The 17,842-nt window shown below is 42.1% G+C and overlaps 1 protein-coding gene across 4 annotated transcripts in view; it reads left to right on the forward strand.

Moving 5' to 3' along the window:
- FAM76A (family with sequence similarity 76 member A) overlaps positions 1-13,900 on the forward strand; it is a 35,249-nt gene extending 21,349 nt beyond the window's left edge. For 2 of the 4 annotated variants that reach the window (XM_054258992.2, XM_078330887.1), the window contains 3 exons: positions 4,621-4,756; positions 10,331-10,432; positions 10,649-13,900. In XM_054258992.2, the coding sequence (XP_054114967.1) occupies positions 4,621-4,756; positions 10,331-10,432; positions 10,649-10,708 (298 nt within the window). In that variant the 3' untranslated portion in view covers positions 10,709-13,900. The remainder of the gene's footprint in view (positions 1-4,620; positions 4,757-10,330; positions 10,433-10,648) is intronic. The other 2 variants (XM_035308357.3, XM_035308358.3) reach the window with 1 other exon arrangement.
- The last annotated feature ends 3,942 nt before the right edge of the window (positions 13,901-17,842 follow it).

The raw sequence follows: 17,842 nt of genomic DNA on the forward strand, positions 1-17,842 counted from the left end.
TCATTCGTATCCTCCAGTTTAACTGACCAGCCCTTAACATTCACTTTCTATTAGCTTATTTTGTTCTTGAGATACTGCCACTTTTCTTGCTGTCCATTGCTATGGATACATGAAGCTAAAAACTCAAGTTTTCTGTTCAGTGTTTTATTGCATCCAGTCATCAGCAATGCTGTTTTTCTCAGGTAAGAAGCTGATTCTTGACATAGGTAAATGGTCTTTCATGATGTCCTCCAGAAAAGATATTAAATGGTCATTTTGACCAGGCACAGTTGTTCACACATGTAATTCCAGCACTTTGGCATGCCAAGGCTGGTGAATCACCCAGGAGTTCCAGACTAGCCTGGGCAACATGATGAAACCATCTCTACAAAACATACAGAGATTAGCTGGGCATGGTAGCGTGTGCCTATAGTTCCAGCTACTCGGGAGGCTGCAATGGGAGGATCACCTGAACCTAGGGAAGCTGAGGCTGCAGTAAGCTATGATTGCACCACTGTACTCGAGCCTTGGCAGTGAGACTCTGTCTCAAAAAAAAAGGTTGGGGGGCAGGCGGGGCATTACAGGCTCACACCTGTAATCCCAGCACCTTGGGAAGCCGAGGCGGATGGATCTCCTGAGGTCAAGGAGTTCAAGACCAGCCTGACCAACATGGTGAAAACCTGTCTCTACTAGAAATACAAAATTAGCCGGGCATGGGGTGCATGCCTGTAATCCCAGCTACTCAGGAGGCCGAGGTAGGAGAGTTGCTTGAATCTGGGAGGGGAGATTGCGGTGAACCAAGATCATGCCATTGTACTCCAACTTGGGCAACAAGAGTGAAACTCCATCTCAAAAAAAAAAAAAAAAAAAAAAAGCAGGAGATAATTTTTTCCTTAAAATGACATGCCAATTTATTTTTCAAAGCAATTTACCCTTATAATTTGAAAATTTGGAAATTTTTTCTGCTGTCACAAAAACTATTTTCATATATACATAAATTCCATTTGAATGTTCCTATATTAGCATTTTTAACATTTTATTCTACTTGTTTGCATTTCTTTTTTTTTAAATGTTCATAGCATAAGATAAATTACATTTTGCTGTCCTCTTTACTTTTTTTCTTTTCTTTTTTTTTTTTTGAGACGGGGGTTTCGCTCTTGGTACCCAGGCTGGAGTGCAATGGCGCGATCTCGGCTCACAGCAACCTCTGCCTCCTGGGTTCAGGCAATTCTCCTGCCTCAGCCTCCCAAGTAGCTGGAATTACAGGCACATGCCACCATGCCCAGCTAATTTTTTGTATTTTAGTAGAGACAGGGTTTCACCATATTGACCAGGATGGTCTCGATCTCTTGACCTTGTGATCCACCCGCCTTGGTCTCCCAAAGTGCTGGGATTACAGGCGTGAGCCACCGCGCCCAGCCTGTCCTCTCTACTTTTTGTGGGATTTTTTTTCCTCTGCATTTACTTTACTTTGAGAAAAGCATTCTGACTTTTTTTTTTTTTTTTGACTGTCCTTTTTTAATGTCATGCAAACCAAAATTTCACTGTCTACCTATTTCTTTCCTTTTTTTTATTTTTGAGACAGGGTCTCACTCTGTTGCCCAGGCTGGAATGGAATGCAGTGCCATGATTTTGACTGCAGCCTTGACCTCCTGGGCTCAGATGATCCTTCCACCTCAGCCTCCCAAGTTGCTGGGACTACAGACAGTCACCACCATGCCCAGCTAATTTTTGTATTTTTTGTAGAAACAGGATTTCACCATGTTACCAAGGCTGGTCTTGAACTCCTGAGCTCAAGTGATCCTCTCAAAGTGCTGGGATTACAGGAATTAGCCACTATGCCTGGCTTTTTTTTTTTTTTTTTTTTTAAGACAAGGTCTCACTCTATCACCCAGGCTGGAGTGCAGTGGCACAATCATGGCTCACTGCAGCCTCGACCTCCTGGACTCAAATGATCCTCCTGTCCAGCCTCCTAAGTAGCTGGGACAACAGGCACGTGCCACCACATTTGGCTAATTTTTATTTTTTGTAGATGGGATCTTGAACTCCTGGCCTCAAGTGATCCTCCTGCTTTGGCCTCCCAACATGTTGAGATTATAGGCTTGAACCACTGCACCCAGCCCCTAAAATATTCATATACTTTTAAATTTATGCTCTTACTCTTTTAATTCCTCATGTTTTCTGCAAGTTGCTGACCAGTGGTTTTCCACTGACCTTTCTATACTACCACATTCTCTTCTCTTACTTATTTAATATTGAGGCATATTTGATTATTTTCCCTCCTCTTTTACTTTATTCATTAGCCTTCCATTTTGTACAGACAACACATATTAGCTTTCAAAAATGGCTTTATAAATACTAAAAGAAAAATTAAAAATTTAAATACTAAAAGAAAAAATAAATAAACAAAAATGGCTTTATAAGATACTTTATTCTTTTTTTCTAAGTATCCTGCAAAATTCACAGTCTCTGTCTCAATATTTTCGAATTTGTTTGTTAAAATTATAACAAAAACTTTTCAATTTTAGAAAAATTGAAGTTAACTTCAAGTTTTTCTTCCTCTAGAAAACACACTGCTTTTTAATCATGTTTGTTTATTGTTCCATAGGCAATCAAAAAAGCAATCTCAACAGCTGATGGCATTCAGGCACACCTTGTGGTTTATTGTTCCTAAAGGACATTCTTTTTTTTAAGTCATAGTTTCATTTTATTCTCCCTCTGAAATGTGTCTGAAAGATTAGACTTACTCTTATAGCCTTTGAGATCAGACTCAGGACCAATATGTAGGGTTATAGAGAGGCAGGTTTTGGCTCAACCTCAGGAAGATTGTTTTTACATTACAAGCTTTTGTAAAAGATAATTTTTCTGGAGAAGTAGTAGTTTCCTGTTATTGGAGCCATTAGGAAAGAAACTGGTTTTTCTGCCTTGTTACCCTAGCCACCTTTTTTCATTTCTAGCAGTTCTTGTTGAACCAGGAATTAGAGAGTTAGTGAGGTCCGGCCCTAACACAGGACAGAAAGGATGATTTTTGTCAACAATTTATTGGTATGGGGGAATCCTCTTGCAAGAAGCAGGAAGGGTAGAGCATTAGGAGCTTTGGGGACAGCAAAAATTACTTATATTAGCTCATTACTCTAGTTATGGGTTTAAATAGATTCTGTTCTGTTGAAGGAAGACAGGTCCTTAGCAGGTATTGAAACAGATGTGAGACTGCAGCTATAACGGTACTTCCAGATCTAAAACTAGTGGAGACTGTAATAGGTCCTTTCAGTACTTTTTCCTGCATGGCTTGTTTTATGATTTTGCATTTATTTTTGTTATGCAGTAATTCCACCCATTCATTAGTTATGAGAGCATTGATTCATTCTTCCTCTGACAGTCTTCTCATATGTTTCATGTAGACTGAGGAGGGTAGGAATATTCTTGTCAATTATCTATGTCTTCCAATTCTAGCCGTAGAAATGTTTGACTTGGTAACTATAAGGAAGTTTGTCCATTGGTTAGGCTTGCTCTTTGGAGTTTCTTCCTGTGTAGAGAAATGCTGGTTACTAGATGTGGTTTAGGTTATAAGAACTGTGAGTTGTTGCTATATACAGGGAGTTGAGAATGAGTATTCCAGTATCTGCTTAGGAAAAACAGGTTTGTGTTTTACTTTAAAGATTGTCCTGGGAAAAGTAAAGAGTGTTCTTTGGGAATTCTCTAGAGGACAGGATTTGACCCTCTTGGCACTGATTCCTTGAGTCTGAGGCACTTCTGACTGGCCATTGAAAGCTATGGACCCTCACTCTAAAAATCACCCATTATATGTGTAGACAAGATTGTACATATACTTTGGGGGATTTACAGATTCTCTGAAACTGTCCCTTCTTAAGAGGCTCTGCTAAAAGGACATAGAGTCCACCTGGCACTTCAACAAAATGGAGTGCTCTGATGCTGTTACTGGGAGGAATCTGTTGAAAGCCCAAGTTGTGGTATGACTCTAGAGTTTGCTACCTCTTTGTTGCTTTCCTAATGCAGTGTTATAGACGTCCTGATATTGGAAATGACAATCTGCAGCCCAATTGTAGTGTAGGGGAAGCTGGCTTCATTCCTGTTTCACCTTTTTGAAAAAGAACTGACTGCTCTTGGGTGGGAATGCAGCAGTTTCTTAGCAGATACACTGCATCATGGTGCTTTGGGACAAAAGACAAGGCCCTGAAAGATGAGCTGTGAGGGGAGCATTACAGAAAAATGCATGAGCCCACAGTTTATAATTCATCTGGAATTCTAGGGAATTGATTTAATCACAAAAGTTACGACTGTTTTTTAGTACATCATCGGGGATCTTTAAGGAACCTGAAATAGTATCCTTAGCTCTTGGGATGTGGCATTTATTTTAGTCCTAAATGTGAGAACATGCTGCAGGGATGCTGCCTGGTCGTGACTTCGGTTGGTAGAGTTATCTGATGGCCACCTTACCTGTGCAGTTCAACAAATGCTGTTGAGCCCAGCATACATGGTGCAATGTGCCTGATGCTAGGATTCAAATAGTTACTCCCTGCCTTTGAGGAGCTTGCAGTCAAGAGGCCTAGGATGCATCCTCAGGTAGAGAAAAGTTTATCCATCCAAGTTACAATATTTTCCCCTGATTTTTAAATTTAGCTTCTCCCCAGACCTGGCTCTGGACTCACCAGGCACTGACCACTTTGTCATCATTGCCCAACTGAAGGAAGAAGTAGCTACCCTAAAGAAGATGTTGCATCAAAAGGATCAAATGATTTTAGAGAAAGAGAAGAAGGTATGGTTTAGTTAATTCCTCTCTGACCAGAATGATACAAGGGGGAGATATGTGGTATGGAACATGATAATAACTCTTTTTAACTGATGTTTGTTGGGTACTTAACATTGACGCTTTGAGAGGCTATGTCAAGATTGGGATTGGGATATCTTGGGGAGAGGCTGGCCATCTGCCAAGATGACTCTTGAGGTGGCATTGCTTTGGTCAGTCCACTCCAGCCAATTTGGCTCAAAAAGCTGATTTTTCTCAGTACTTGTAGCTTCCACTCGGAGAGGATGTTTTGTTTTGTTTTGTTTTGTTTTTGAGACAGGGTCTCAGCTATGTTGCCCTGGCTAGAGTACAGTGGCACAATCATGGGTTACTGTAGCCTCTACCTTCCAGGCTCAGGCAATCCTCCCATCTCAGCCTCCTGAGTAGCTGGGACTATAGACATGTGCCACCATACCTGGCCAGTTCTTAAAAATTTTTTTGTAGAAACATGGTCTTATTACGTTGCCCAGACTGGTCTTGAACTCCTGGTCTTAAGTGATCCTTCCACCTCGGCCTCCCAAAGTGCTAGGATTACAGATGTGAGCCACTGTGCCTAGCCTCACAGAGGACATTTGTTAAGTGAGCTTACAGAGACAATGTATAAAAAACCAGTGTTCACATCTCAGTTCATAGTGGAGCATGTAACAGCACACTGTTCTTAGCATGAGCTACCAAGAGAGGCTATAATCAGAAGATGCTGAATAAGCATAGAGTTGGAACAAGAGGAGGTAGTTATGTGACTGGAATGTTCAATGCTGTCCAGCTAAAAGACCCTAATGTCTCCTCTTATGGGGATGGCTATGTCTGTGGGACAGTAATACTCAAAGTTCGTGGGCCAGGTCTCCCTTCTCCCCTTCCTGAACAGCATTCAGTAAGCCTTCTACATGACTCTTATGTCACTGTGCTTCCACTGCTGACATCTCTTTAAGTGACCCATTTTTAATATGTTAATATTTTAATATTTTAGTATCTTCGGTATTGTTATTTTTTTTTTTTTTTAAGATGGAGTCTCACTCTGTCACCAGGCTGGAATGCAGTGGCGTGATCTCAGCTCACTGCAACCTCTTTCTTCTGGGTTCAAGCAATTCTCCTGCCTCAGCCTCCTGGGTAGCTGGGACTACAGGCATGCACCACCACACCCGGCTAATTTTTGTATTTTTAGTAGAGACGGGGTTTCATCATGGTGGCCAGATGGTCTCAATCTCTTGACCTTGTGATCCACCCACCTCGGCCTCCCAAAGCACTGGGACTACAGGTATGAACCACCATACCTAGCCTTGTTTTTTTCTTTTTTTGTTTTTTTGAGACAGAGTCTTTTGTCATCAAGGCTGAAGTACAGTGGTGCAATTTCGGCTCACTGAAACCTCTGCCTCCTGGGTGCAAGTGATTCTCCTACCACAGCCTCCCGAGTAGCTGGGATTACAGGTGCCCGCCCACCATACCTGGCTAATTTTTCTATTTTTAGTAGAGACAGGATTTCGCCATGTTGGCCAGGCTAGTCTCGAACTCCTGGTCTCAAGTGATCTGCCCGTCTCATCCTCCCAAAAATGCTGGAATTACAGGCATGAGCCAATGTGCCCGTCCTCAGTGTTAATATTTTATTTTCACATCAGAATATCTTCTATCTTATATTTCTAATATCTTCACATTAATAACTTTTTTCTTTTTCTAAACTTTTTTTTTTGAGACGGAGTTTCGCTCTTGTTACCCAGGCTAGAGGGCAATGGCACGATCTCGGCTCACTGCAACCTCCGCCTCCTGGGTTCAAGCAGTTCTCCTGCCTCAGCCTCCTGAGTAGTGGGGATTACAGGCACGCGCCACCATGCCCAGCTAATTTTTGTATTTTTAGTAGAGACAGGGTTTCACCATGTTGACCAGGATGGTCTCGATCTTTTGACCTTGTGATCCACCCTCCTCGGCCTCCCAAAGTGCTGGGATTACAGGCATGAGCCACTGCTCCCGGACTTCTTCACGTTAATATCTTCAGAGTAAGACCTGTCTTATTCTGGTCTGATAGTTATCCTCCCCGTTTACATCCTTACTCTGATTCATGTCTGTTACCTTATTTTCAAGTTTTCTAAAGAGTATGTCATTTTTAGGCTGGGCACAGTGGCTCACACCTGTAATCCCAACACTTTGGGAGGCCGAGGCAAGCAGATTGCTTAAGCCCAGGAATTCAAGACCAGCCTGGGCCATGTGGTGAAACCTCATCTCTACAAAAAAAATGCAAAAATTAGCAGGGCTTGGTGGTGTACACCTATGGTCCCAGCTACTTGGGAGGCTAAGGTGGGAAGATCACCTAAGCCTGGGAGGTCAAGGCTGTGGTAAGCCATGATTGCATGACTGCACTCCAGCCTGTGGGTGACAGAGCCAGATCCTGTCTCCAAAAAGCAGTAACAAAAAAATCTCATTTTTGCCTTAATATAATAATTTTTATTGGGTGCTAACTTATATTGGGTGCTAACTTATATTGGGTGCTAACTTTGTGCCTGGCTCTGTTTTAAGTGCTTTATATGTATTAATTCATCTGTTTATTATTTTTCCCACACAGAGTCTTGCTCTGTCACCCAGGCCTAGAGTACAGTGGTGAGATCTCAGCTCACTGCAACCTCTACCTCCTGGGTTCAAGCAATTCTTGTGCCTCAGCCTCCTGAGTAGCCGAGACTACAGGTGCACACCATCACACCTGGCTGATTTTTTTTTTTTGAGACATGGTCTTGCTCTGTTGCCCAAGCTGGAGGGCAGTGGCACAATCTCTGTTCACTGAAACCTCTGCCTCCCAGGTTCAAGCGATTCTCCTGCTTTAGCCTCCAGAGTAGCTGGGATTACAGGCACGTGCCACCGTGGCTGGCTAATTTTTTTTATTTTAGTAGAGACGGGGGTTTCACCATTTTGTCCAGGCTGGTCTTGAACGCCTGACCTCAAGACGTTTTTGCCTGTCTCAGTTTTAAGTGCTTTATTTATATTAACTGTGTAATATGTATTATCAAGTGATCTACCTGCCTCGGCCTCCCAAAGTGCCGGGATTACAGCCGTGAGCTATCACGCCCAGCCTGATTTTTGTATTTTTAGTAGAGATGGGGTTTCACCATGTTGGCCAAGCTGATCTCAAATTCCTGACCTCAAGTGATCCTCCTGCTTCAGCCTCCCAAAGTGCTGGGATTACAGGTGTGAGCAACCATGCCCAACTCATTTATTCTTTTTTTGTTTTGTTTGTTTTTTGAGACGGAGTTTCACTCTTGTTACCCAGGCTGGAGTGCAATGGCGCGATCTCGGCTCACCGAAACCTCCACCTCCTGGGATCAGGCAATTCTCCTGCCTCAGCCTCCTGAGTAGCTGGGATTACAGGCATGCGCCACCGTGCCCAGCTAATTTTTTGTATTTTTTTTAGTAGAGACGGGGTTTCACCATGTTGACCAGGATGGTCTCGATCTCTTGACCTCGTGATCCACCCGCCTTGGCCTCCCAAAGTGCTGGGATTACAGGCATGAGCCACCATGCCCAGCCCTCATTTTTTCTTATAATAAGCCTTTGAGGTGGGAATTGTTAAAATCATTTCATAGATGAAGGATGCCTCCAGTATTTTTCCTCTTAGGCGTTTCTAATCCCCTCCTCTAGATCTTTATGTTGTTTTGTATCAAGTTCAGAATGCTGTGATTCAGTCTGAATAGCTAAGACATTGATGTTAAATTCTTTACTTGCATTCATGTAATTTTTTTTTGAGACGGAGTTTTGCTCTGGTTTCCCAGGCTGGAGTGCAATGGCATGATCTTGGCTCACTACAGCCTCCGCCTCCCAGGTTCAAGCTATTCTGCCCCAGCCTCCCGAGTAGCTGGGATTAAAGTCATGCGCCACCACACCTGGCTAATTTTGTATTTTTAGTAGAGATGGGGTTTCTCCATGTTGGTCAGGCTGGTCTCAAACTCCTGACCTCAGGTGATCTGCCTGCCTTGGCCTCCCAAAGTGCTGAGATTACAGGCATGAGCCACCACGCCCGGTGCAATTTCTACCTCATTTTACAGATGAGGAAACAGACCCAAAGAGGTTAATATGTCCAAACCACACAGCTAGTATATGGCAGAACAAGGGACTACAAGTCTTTCTGGCTCTACTGTTCTTTCTACTGTGCTATGCTTTCCTCTGCTAAGAAGGTGGAGATTAATAGGAAGAGATCTGTGTTCTTTCCACTTAACTACATGACTGTCAAGTGAAAATGGCCTGAGTATATTCTCTCCATGGGCTAGATCAGAATGGCACATAAAAGGATTTTTGTAAACAGGGACAAAATGGACACTTGTTTCTACTGCTTTGCAGAATTAGGGTTTTATTTATTTATTTATTTGGAGACAGGGTCTTGCTCTGTTGCCCAGGCTGTTGGGCAGTGGTGCAATCTCAACTCTTGGTAGACTCACCCTCCCTGACTCAAGCTATCCTCTCATCTCTGTCTTCTAAGTAGATGGAACTGTAGGCGCTAGCCACCACACCCAGCTAATTTAATTTTTGTCTTTTTTTTTTAAGGCATGGGGTTCCACCATGTTGCCCAGGCTGGTCTCAAACTCCTGAGCTCAAGTATTCCGCCCTTTTAGCTTCCCAAAGTGCTGGGATTACACGCATGAGCCACTGCACCTGACCCACAGTTGGGGTATTTTTTTTTTTTAAGAGACGGGGTCTCCCTGTGTTGCCCAGGCTGGAGTGCAGTGGCTACTCACAGGCGCGATCCCACTACTGATCAGCACGGGAGTTTTGACCCGCTCCGTTTCCGACCTGGGCCAGTTAACCCCTCCTTAGGCAACCTGGTGGTCCCCCACTCCTGGGGGGTCATATATTAATGCCGAATTTAGTGTGGACACCCGATCGGCATGGCACACTACAGCTTAGAACTCCTGGGCTCAAGCAATCCTCCAGCCTCAGCCTCCCAAGTAGCTGGGACTACAGGCACACGCCACTGCACCCAGCCAGAGTTAGGGTTTTTAAAAGAGCAAAAACAAATAGATTGTTTACCAAAGCTTTCAGGATCAAGGTCAACACTCCTCAGCTTGGAATACAGGCCCTTTTGCCTCAAAGCTTAGCTCACACATCACCTCTCTGATTTAGAATTTCCTTGAATAGCAGTCAACAAAAGGAGGTCTGGGGTTTGAAATCTAGCTCTGCCCCTTGCTAACTCTATATATGATCTTGTCCACATTACTTAACCCTTTCTTAAGATCAGTTTTTTCCTCTATAAAATGGGACTACTACCCCCACAATGTTATAATAAACATTTACTAAAGTAATATGGTCAGTTTTTCTGTAGCATAGTAAAAGTTCAGTAATTGGTAGCAGCTATTACTCTCAAGTAGTCAGAAATGTTAGTTTAGGATTTTGTTTAATTTTCAGGAAAGCTTTAGAAAAAGAGGGTGTGGAACTCCCAGGCTTAGATTTAGATATGGATCTTCCAGAGAGCCCTGGATTTCATTAGTTTGGGTGACCATTTAGCTCTCTGAAACTAAAATTTTTTTAATTGCACAGAAATTTCTTCTGGTCATTCTGCCTTGTTTCCCTCAGATTACAGAGTTGAAGGCTGATTTTCAGTACCAGGAATCACAGATGAGAGCCAAAATGAACCAGATGGAGAAAACCCACAAAGAAGTCACAGAACAATTGCAGGTGACTCTGCTTATTTTATGTGCTAAAATTGTGTACCTACCTGGTATACCTAGCTGATTGTATTTTAAGTGATCACCTCTTTGATTTCTTTTTTCTTCTTCCCAAATCTTACCTTGAAACATCTTAGATTTCTTTTTTTCTCAAGCATTGACAAATTATGTTAATTCCCCTTTTAGATTTTTTCTTTTTAAGACAGATTCTTTCTCTGTTGTCCAGGCCAGAGAGCAGTGGCACGATCATAGCTCACTGCAGCCTCAACCTCCTGGGCTCAGGTGATCCTCCCACCTCAACTTCCAAGTAGCGAAGACTACAGGCACGTGCCACCACACCCCACTAATTTTTTTAAAATTTTTTTTGTAGAGACAGGCTTTTACTATATTGCCTAGGCTGGTCTTGAACTCCTGGCTTCAAGCGATCCTCCCACCTCAGCCTCACAAAGTGCTACAATTACAGGCGTGAGCCACATGCCTGGCCTGTAGATATTTTGTATTGTTTCACTCTTGGATGTGTTCTGATCTTTTCCCCTCAAAAAGAGTAGAATTATTAAGTATGTTCTTCGATTTTTTAATGAACCAGATGTGATTCCAGATGTCTGAATTATGGATTCTGTTTATCTAGCTCATGAAGTTACTCTATAATTTGTATTGCATAAAGCATTCTTTAATTTTATAACAAAGTTAACAGAAGTTTGAGGTATACTGATTAACCTCTGACAAATACTTTTTTTTTTCCTGAATCAAGTGTCAAGCCCTAGGGCTTCCTGTTTTCCATCTCTAGAATTATTCATCTCTTTCTGGCCCTCCACATCATCTGCCTTAGCATCTGCACAAAAAACAGATCCTATCCTGTTTAAAGCATTCTTCTTGCACTGATTTTTTTTTTCTTTAGGCCAAAAACCGAGAGCTCCTGAAGCAGGCAGCTGCCTTGTCCAAGAGCAAGAAGTCAGAGAAGTCAGGAGCTATAACCTCTCCATAACAGACCTCAAGGAGGCTCCCTAGCAACAGCAAATGGAGTTGTCCAGGGTTAGGGTTGGAGACCTGGCTGTTCTGTGGGAATTGCAAGCTTTCTTAAGAAATCTCTATTTTATTACAGTTATCCTTCTTTGTGTGATTGCAGTGGGCTGAATGGAAACACCTGGTTTGTGCTGTGTTATGACTGCATGCTTGAGTGTTTGAGATTTCAAGCTCGATCTCTTTCTCTCACTAATAGGACTTTTCTTTTTTTCTTTCTCTTCTCTCTCTTTATTTTGGGTCTCCTTTTTTTTCTTTCTTTCTTTTTTTGTGGTAGTCACTGCTCAATGTAATGTGCAGATTTTTTTTTTGTCTGTCATTGCATCCTGCCATACCCATGAGCAAACAGTTTGGCATTAATTATATATCACTGCCACCTTCTGAACTTTGAAAACTGCCACCTTCAGACTTGGTATAATGGAAGAGGCTTTCTCTCTCCAAAAAACCTTTTGCTTCAGGGTATACTCTTGGGTTTTTTTCCAGAAATATTATGTATGAACTTTGTACTATGTATAGGCAGAGTTTTATTTATTTTTTAAAAAAAGAAACTTTTTCTTGATAAAGGAATAATGATAGCCTAGCTAGTTCTTGTAAAAGTGATGCCTCTTGAAAAAAAAACAGTCCTATTCACTAGCTTTTAGTAAAAGAATCAGATCTTTTCTTTCTTGTTACCTTGGAGTCTTGGAAATGGATTGCTAAGGTGAAACAATTCAATGCATAAGTATGGAGCTAAGTGCCTTTTGGAGGATTTCTTGGAAGAGCATTTATGGAGATACTTAAGGGAAGTAGCAAAGATTTGAACTGTCTGTCTTTTTAAGTAAGGGCAGAAAGCAAGGTTGTCCAGGTTGTACTGGACACTTCTCTCCCCACCCTTTTCCTGATTGTTTTGTGTGATTGATTTTAAATTTTCACACTGCCACTTCTTTAAAAAAAAATCCTTTATTTGCTTATATCAGTTGTTTTACTGGGCTGCTGTCAGAGAACTTTTTTTTACATGAGCAGATTAAAAATGGAATAAGATGGCTGGGCGTGTTGGCTCACACCTGTAATCCCAGCACTTTGGGAGGCCGAGGCAGGTGGATCATTTGAGGTCAGGAGTTTGAGATCAGCCTGGCCAACATGGTGAAACCCTGTCTTTACTAAAAAAATACAAAAATTAGCCAGACCTAGTGGCGCGCACCTGTAATCCCAGCTACTTGAGAGTCTGAGGCAGGAGAATTGCTCGAACCTGGGTAGCGGAGCTTGCAATGAGCTGAGATTGCAACACCGCACTCCAGCCTGGGCGATGGAGTGAGACTCCGTCTCAAAGAAAACAAAAAAAGGAGTAATATTTGAACTACAGAACATTTTTAGGGTCAGCATGAGCTGCTCAAGTAAGGACTCTGAGTCTGATTTGGAAAAGTGGTATCACTGTACCTTCTCCCCACTCCTCACCCACCTGCGCCTGTACACTCCCTGCTTTTAATGGAAATGTACTGAAAACAGTTGCTTCTTAGAAGCACGTTGCCTCAGCCAGAGTTATGTGTGCCCTGTCTTCCCTTCTTAACCCTGTAGGCACATGGATTTACTTTTCCAGGAAAGGAGATAGATGGACATTTCTAGGCATACTCTCAGGTCCTCTATGTGATGTTTGTGAAACGAATTAGGGTATGTCATGTATGCCATGAAACAACAAAACCAACTACCCCAGAATCATTTATGCAGGGAGTACTAGAGTTAGAAATAATAATGAGGGCAGATAACATTTGTACCTCAGTCTACCAAAAAATTGTAGCACTAAATTTAACTTCTAGGCATTTCCTGGAAGCAATGCTCTATAATTTGTGATAGCATTCTCATAAATGGAGTCATGCACAAATTGGACAGAGATGTGGAAATGGTGGTTTTCTTCTGATAAAAGATACAGTGGACCATGTCGCTTATGTATCACCCTATTAGGGGATATAATTTTCCCTTCTAAGCAAGGGAAATGGCAGTGCTAAATAGTTTTGTAAAGTTTTTGAATGAGAAACTTTTAGGTAAAGATAAACTGTCATATTTTTCAGATGCACTTGCACTGACTATGGGGGAAAAACTAGGGGGAAAATGACAGTCATGGTTTTTTTTTTATTTTAAGGACTGAAATTCTGTTACATGATGTTTGACAATATAAAAACACATATTTAGTTTTATACTAAATCTTTTTTTAAGGTGTTGGCATTTAATATAAAGCAAATTCACACATTTTCTAACTTTCCATAAGTTCCAAAAAGGGAAAGAAGAAACCTCAGTCTTGAAATTTTGATTTTTAAAAATCATGACACTGTTTTACCATGAAATTGAGTAGCTAACTTTTGGTAACACCTTTTGTTTCTTTGTATGTTTATAATAATGGACATTTTAAAACACAGGAGTGTTTTGGTTTGTACAGACTTTGACAAATGTGTGTTAATAAAAATTCATATTGACTCAAGTGTAATTATTGGATTTTGTTTTTATTTCTTGCTGATTTACCAATAGACATACCCCATTGTCCCCTTCAGCCTAGAAAAGTTTGTCTTGCATGTAGATGTAAAAAATTAAAAGCATTACTGCTAACTGGAAATTTCCTGTCCGTTAGAGAATAAACTCATTCTCATTCTGTCTTCTATGGCTTTGTTTTGAGACAGAGTCTCACTCAGTTGTCCAGGCTAGAGTGCAGTGGCAAGTGGCTCACTGCAGCCCTGACTTCCTGGGGATTCTCCCACGTCAGCCTCCTGAGTAGCTGGGACTACAGATGTAGCACACCACCATGCCCAGCTAATTTTTTGTAAAGATGGGGTTTTGTCATCCAGGCTGGTCTCCAACTCCTGGGCTCAAGCCATCTGTGCATCTCAGCCTCCCAAAGTGCTAGGATTGCAGACATAAGCTACCTTGCCCTCTTTTGGTGATTTTCTTTACCAAGTATAGCTGCTCATGTTGTGACTATGCTAGGCAGTGCAGTTACAGCAGTGACAAAACTAAGTTATTGTCCTTATAGGGCTTCCATTTAGTGGAATATTGGACACCACCACACCACCATTTTTCCTTGATTAAAAAAAATTTTTTTGAGACCGTCTCTCTCTCTGTCACTTAGGCTGGAGTGCAGTGGTGCGATTGCAGCTTGCTGCCACTTTGACCTCCCAGGCTCAATTGATCCTTTCACTTCAGCCTCCCAAGTAGCTTGGACTACATGCGTGTATCACCATTCCTGGCTAATTTTATTTTTTGTAGAGATGAGGTCTCACTATGTTGCGCAGGCTTGTCTTGAACTCTGGACTCAAGTGATCCTCCCACCTTGGCTTCCTAAGGTGCTGGGATTACCCAGGTGTGAGCTACTATGCCCAGCCATGTTCTTTGATTTTTATATCTATCATTTTTCAAAATATAATACAGAATGAATCTTCATGAAGTATGAGTGAAAGCTTTTTGAAATGTCATCTCAGAAGGAGAGGAATGTATTCCTTTGATTCTTTTTTTTTTTTTTTTTATCTCCCTGTGGTATTTCAAGAAGGAATATATTCCTTTGAAACCCTAGAGCCAGTAGGTTTTAAAATGAGAAAGAAATGCCTTTCAGACACTGTCACTGTTACATCCTGGTCATTCTGTAAACCCAAAGCTAATTTTCTCAAAATAAGTTGAAGACAGTTTTATTTTGTAGGCTATGTTTTTGTTTTTTTGAGACAGTCTTGCTCTGTCACCCAGGCTAGAGTGCAGTGGCGCAATCTCAAGTCACTGCAACCTCCACCTCCTGACCAGGCTCGTCTCCCAACTCCTGACTTCAGGTGATCCACCTGCCTCAGCCTCCCAAAGTGCTAGGATTACAGGCATGAACCACCACACCCGACCTGTTGTTTTTTTGTTTGTTTTGTTTTGAGATGGAGTTTTGCTCTGTCACCCAGGCTGGTGTGCAGTGGTGCAGTCTCGGCTCACTGCAACCTCCGCCTCCTGGGTTCAAGCAATTCTCCTGCCTCAGCCTCCTGAATAGCTGGGACTACAGGCACTTGTCACCACAGCTGGTTAATTTTTGTATTTTTAGTAGAGACAGGGTTTCAACATGTTGCCCAGGCTGGTCTTGAATTCCTGGACTCAAGCAACTCACCTGCCTCTGCCTCCCGATATGCTGGGATTACGCATGTTAGCTATGATGTTAGCCACTGTGACTGGTGGTAATCAGATTTCTTACATGGTCACCAAGACTTCAAGCACAAGTGTTCCAATGCCAAAGCTTAAAATGCATTATATCCTCTGTCCTGTCAGAGGTCACATAAACCTCACTTCTGCCATAATCTATTTGCCAAAGCAGTCAGAAACCCACCCAGACTCAAGGAGAGGACACATGATCTCTTCTCTTGATGGGAAGGTGTGGAGACAAAAGTGACTCCACCTTGGATACTAATCTGCCATGTTGACTTCTGATTAGCCCCAGAGCTGTAAGTGTGTCCCAGTTTCTACTTTATTTACTGTCTCTGGTGTAAGAACATGTCAACCTTGTTGTTAATTGCACAAATTATCTACGCTGCACATGGAATTTTTGCCTGTCCTGGAGGATTGCCTTTCATTAACTGGCTTCCTAGAACACGTATACCTTTTCACTATGATATATAAGCTTTGGGTCTGGAGAGTAACAGCACAGAAATCTACCTATTGTGGCTGCCCAAGACTATGTTTCTGTCTGTAAATTCCCTCAATCAATCAACCAATACCCACAAACTGGATTTGTCTGCCTCCTCCTTTGGCTTCTCAGCTCCTTTGGCATTTGGATGTCACTTTGCATATAAGGCCCTTTCACAGGACAGAGGACAACAAAGTAGAAGAGGATGTGAGATGGAGGCTATTGTGCTGACCATCTTATATAATACAATCTGCCACACAGCGAATGGGTTTTGGAACTAAACCAGATTGGACAGAGCAAGCTGCAATGTCCTTTATGTCCTACCTTCAGACATCACACTCCATCATTTCTGCAATATTCTATTGGTTACAGAGGTCAAATTACTGATACTTTAATGTGGGAAGAGACTGTCTAGGTGCATTAATACCAGAAGATGACATTGAGGGTCCACCTTGGAGACTAGCTACCACATTGACTTTTGGCCAATAGGATTAAGTAATGACTGTGTGAACCTCTGGATTTTGAAGATAGCAATAAAAATTACCTTTTGTAGGAAAGTTCATATCTCTTAGCTATTACTGGAATCCATTAATTCTCTGCCTATCAGGGCTTGCCAGGCTGTCCCTGCAGCAAATTGTCAACCCTACTTGAAAAGTGAGACTGTGTGGTGCTATGATGTCAGACTGCCTGAAGTAGAAACTTCCTGTCTCTACTTACCTTAGAGTTGTTGTGAGGATTAAATAATACATATAGAAGTATTTTTTTTTTAAGAGTCAGATCTTGCTCTGTTGCTCAGGTTAGAGTGCAGTGGCATGATCGTAGTTCACTGCAGCCTCGAACTCTCGGACTCAAGCAATCCTCCTACTTCAGCCTCGAGAAGCTGGGACTGAGCCACTATGCCCAGCTACATGTAGAAGTCTTTTTTTTTTTTTTTTGAGATGGAGTTTTGCTGTTGTTACCCAGACTGGAGTGCAATGGCACGATCTAGGCTCACCGCAACCTCCGCCTCCTGGGTTCAAGCAATTCTCCTGCCTCAGCCTCCTGAGTAGCTGGGACTACAGGTGCTCACCACCATGCCCAGCTAATTTTTGTATTTTCAGTAGAGACTGGGTTTCACCTCGTTGACCAGGATGGTCTTGATCTCGACCTCATGATCCACCCGCCTCGGCCTCCCGAAGTGCTGGGATTATAGGTGTGAGCCACCGCGCCCGGCCAACGTAGAAGTCTTTAGAACAGTGCTTGGCACATAGTGTGCACTCAATTTTGTAAGCTATTATCTATGACTTCTACAGAATCAACATTTTATGTTTCCTAAGAAGGAAGGTGATAGAGGGATAAATTAGAATGAACAGGTATGTTTATTTGTTTTTTGCTTCCAAAGTCACTTTATTCCTAGGTCACTTCTAGGCCTTTATTGCAACTCACAACTTTTATACCTCTTTTTCAACTCCACATTACCCATCTCATATAGCCACTTTATTGCAATGATTTCTAGAGTGCCATTTGAGTATACGTATACGTGTGTGTGTTTGTGTAGCTATATAATTGGCATACACTAAAATAACCCTTCTTAGTGAACAATGAGTTTTGACAAGTGTATACAGTTGTGTAATCACTATCATAATCAAGATATGGAACGTATTCATCAACCCCCAAACTTCCCTTGTGTCCTTTGGAGCCCTTCCCTTCACACCAGCCTTTATGCAACCACTAATTTGATTTCTATTCCTATAGTTTTGCCTTTTCGAGAATGTCATATTGCCGGGTGCAGTGGCTCACACCTGTAAT

The sequence above is a fragment of the Callithrix jacchus genome, chromosome 7 (assembly GCF_049354715.1).
Source record: "Callithrix jacchus isolate 240 chromosome 7, calJac240_pri, whole genome shotgun sequence".
In the NCBI taxonomy this organism is placed as follows: Eukaryota; Metazoa; Chordata; class Mammalia; order Primates; family Cebidae; genus Callithrix; species Callithrix jacchus.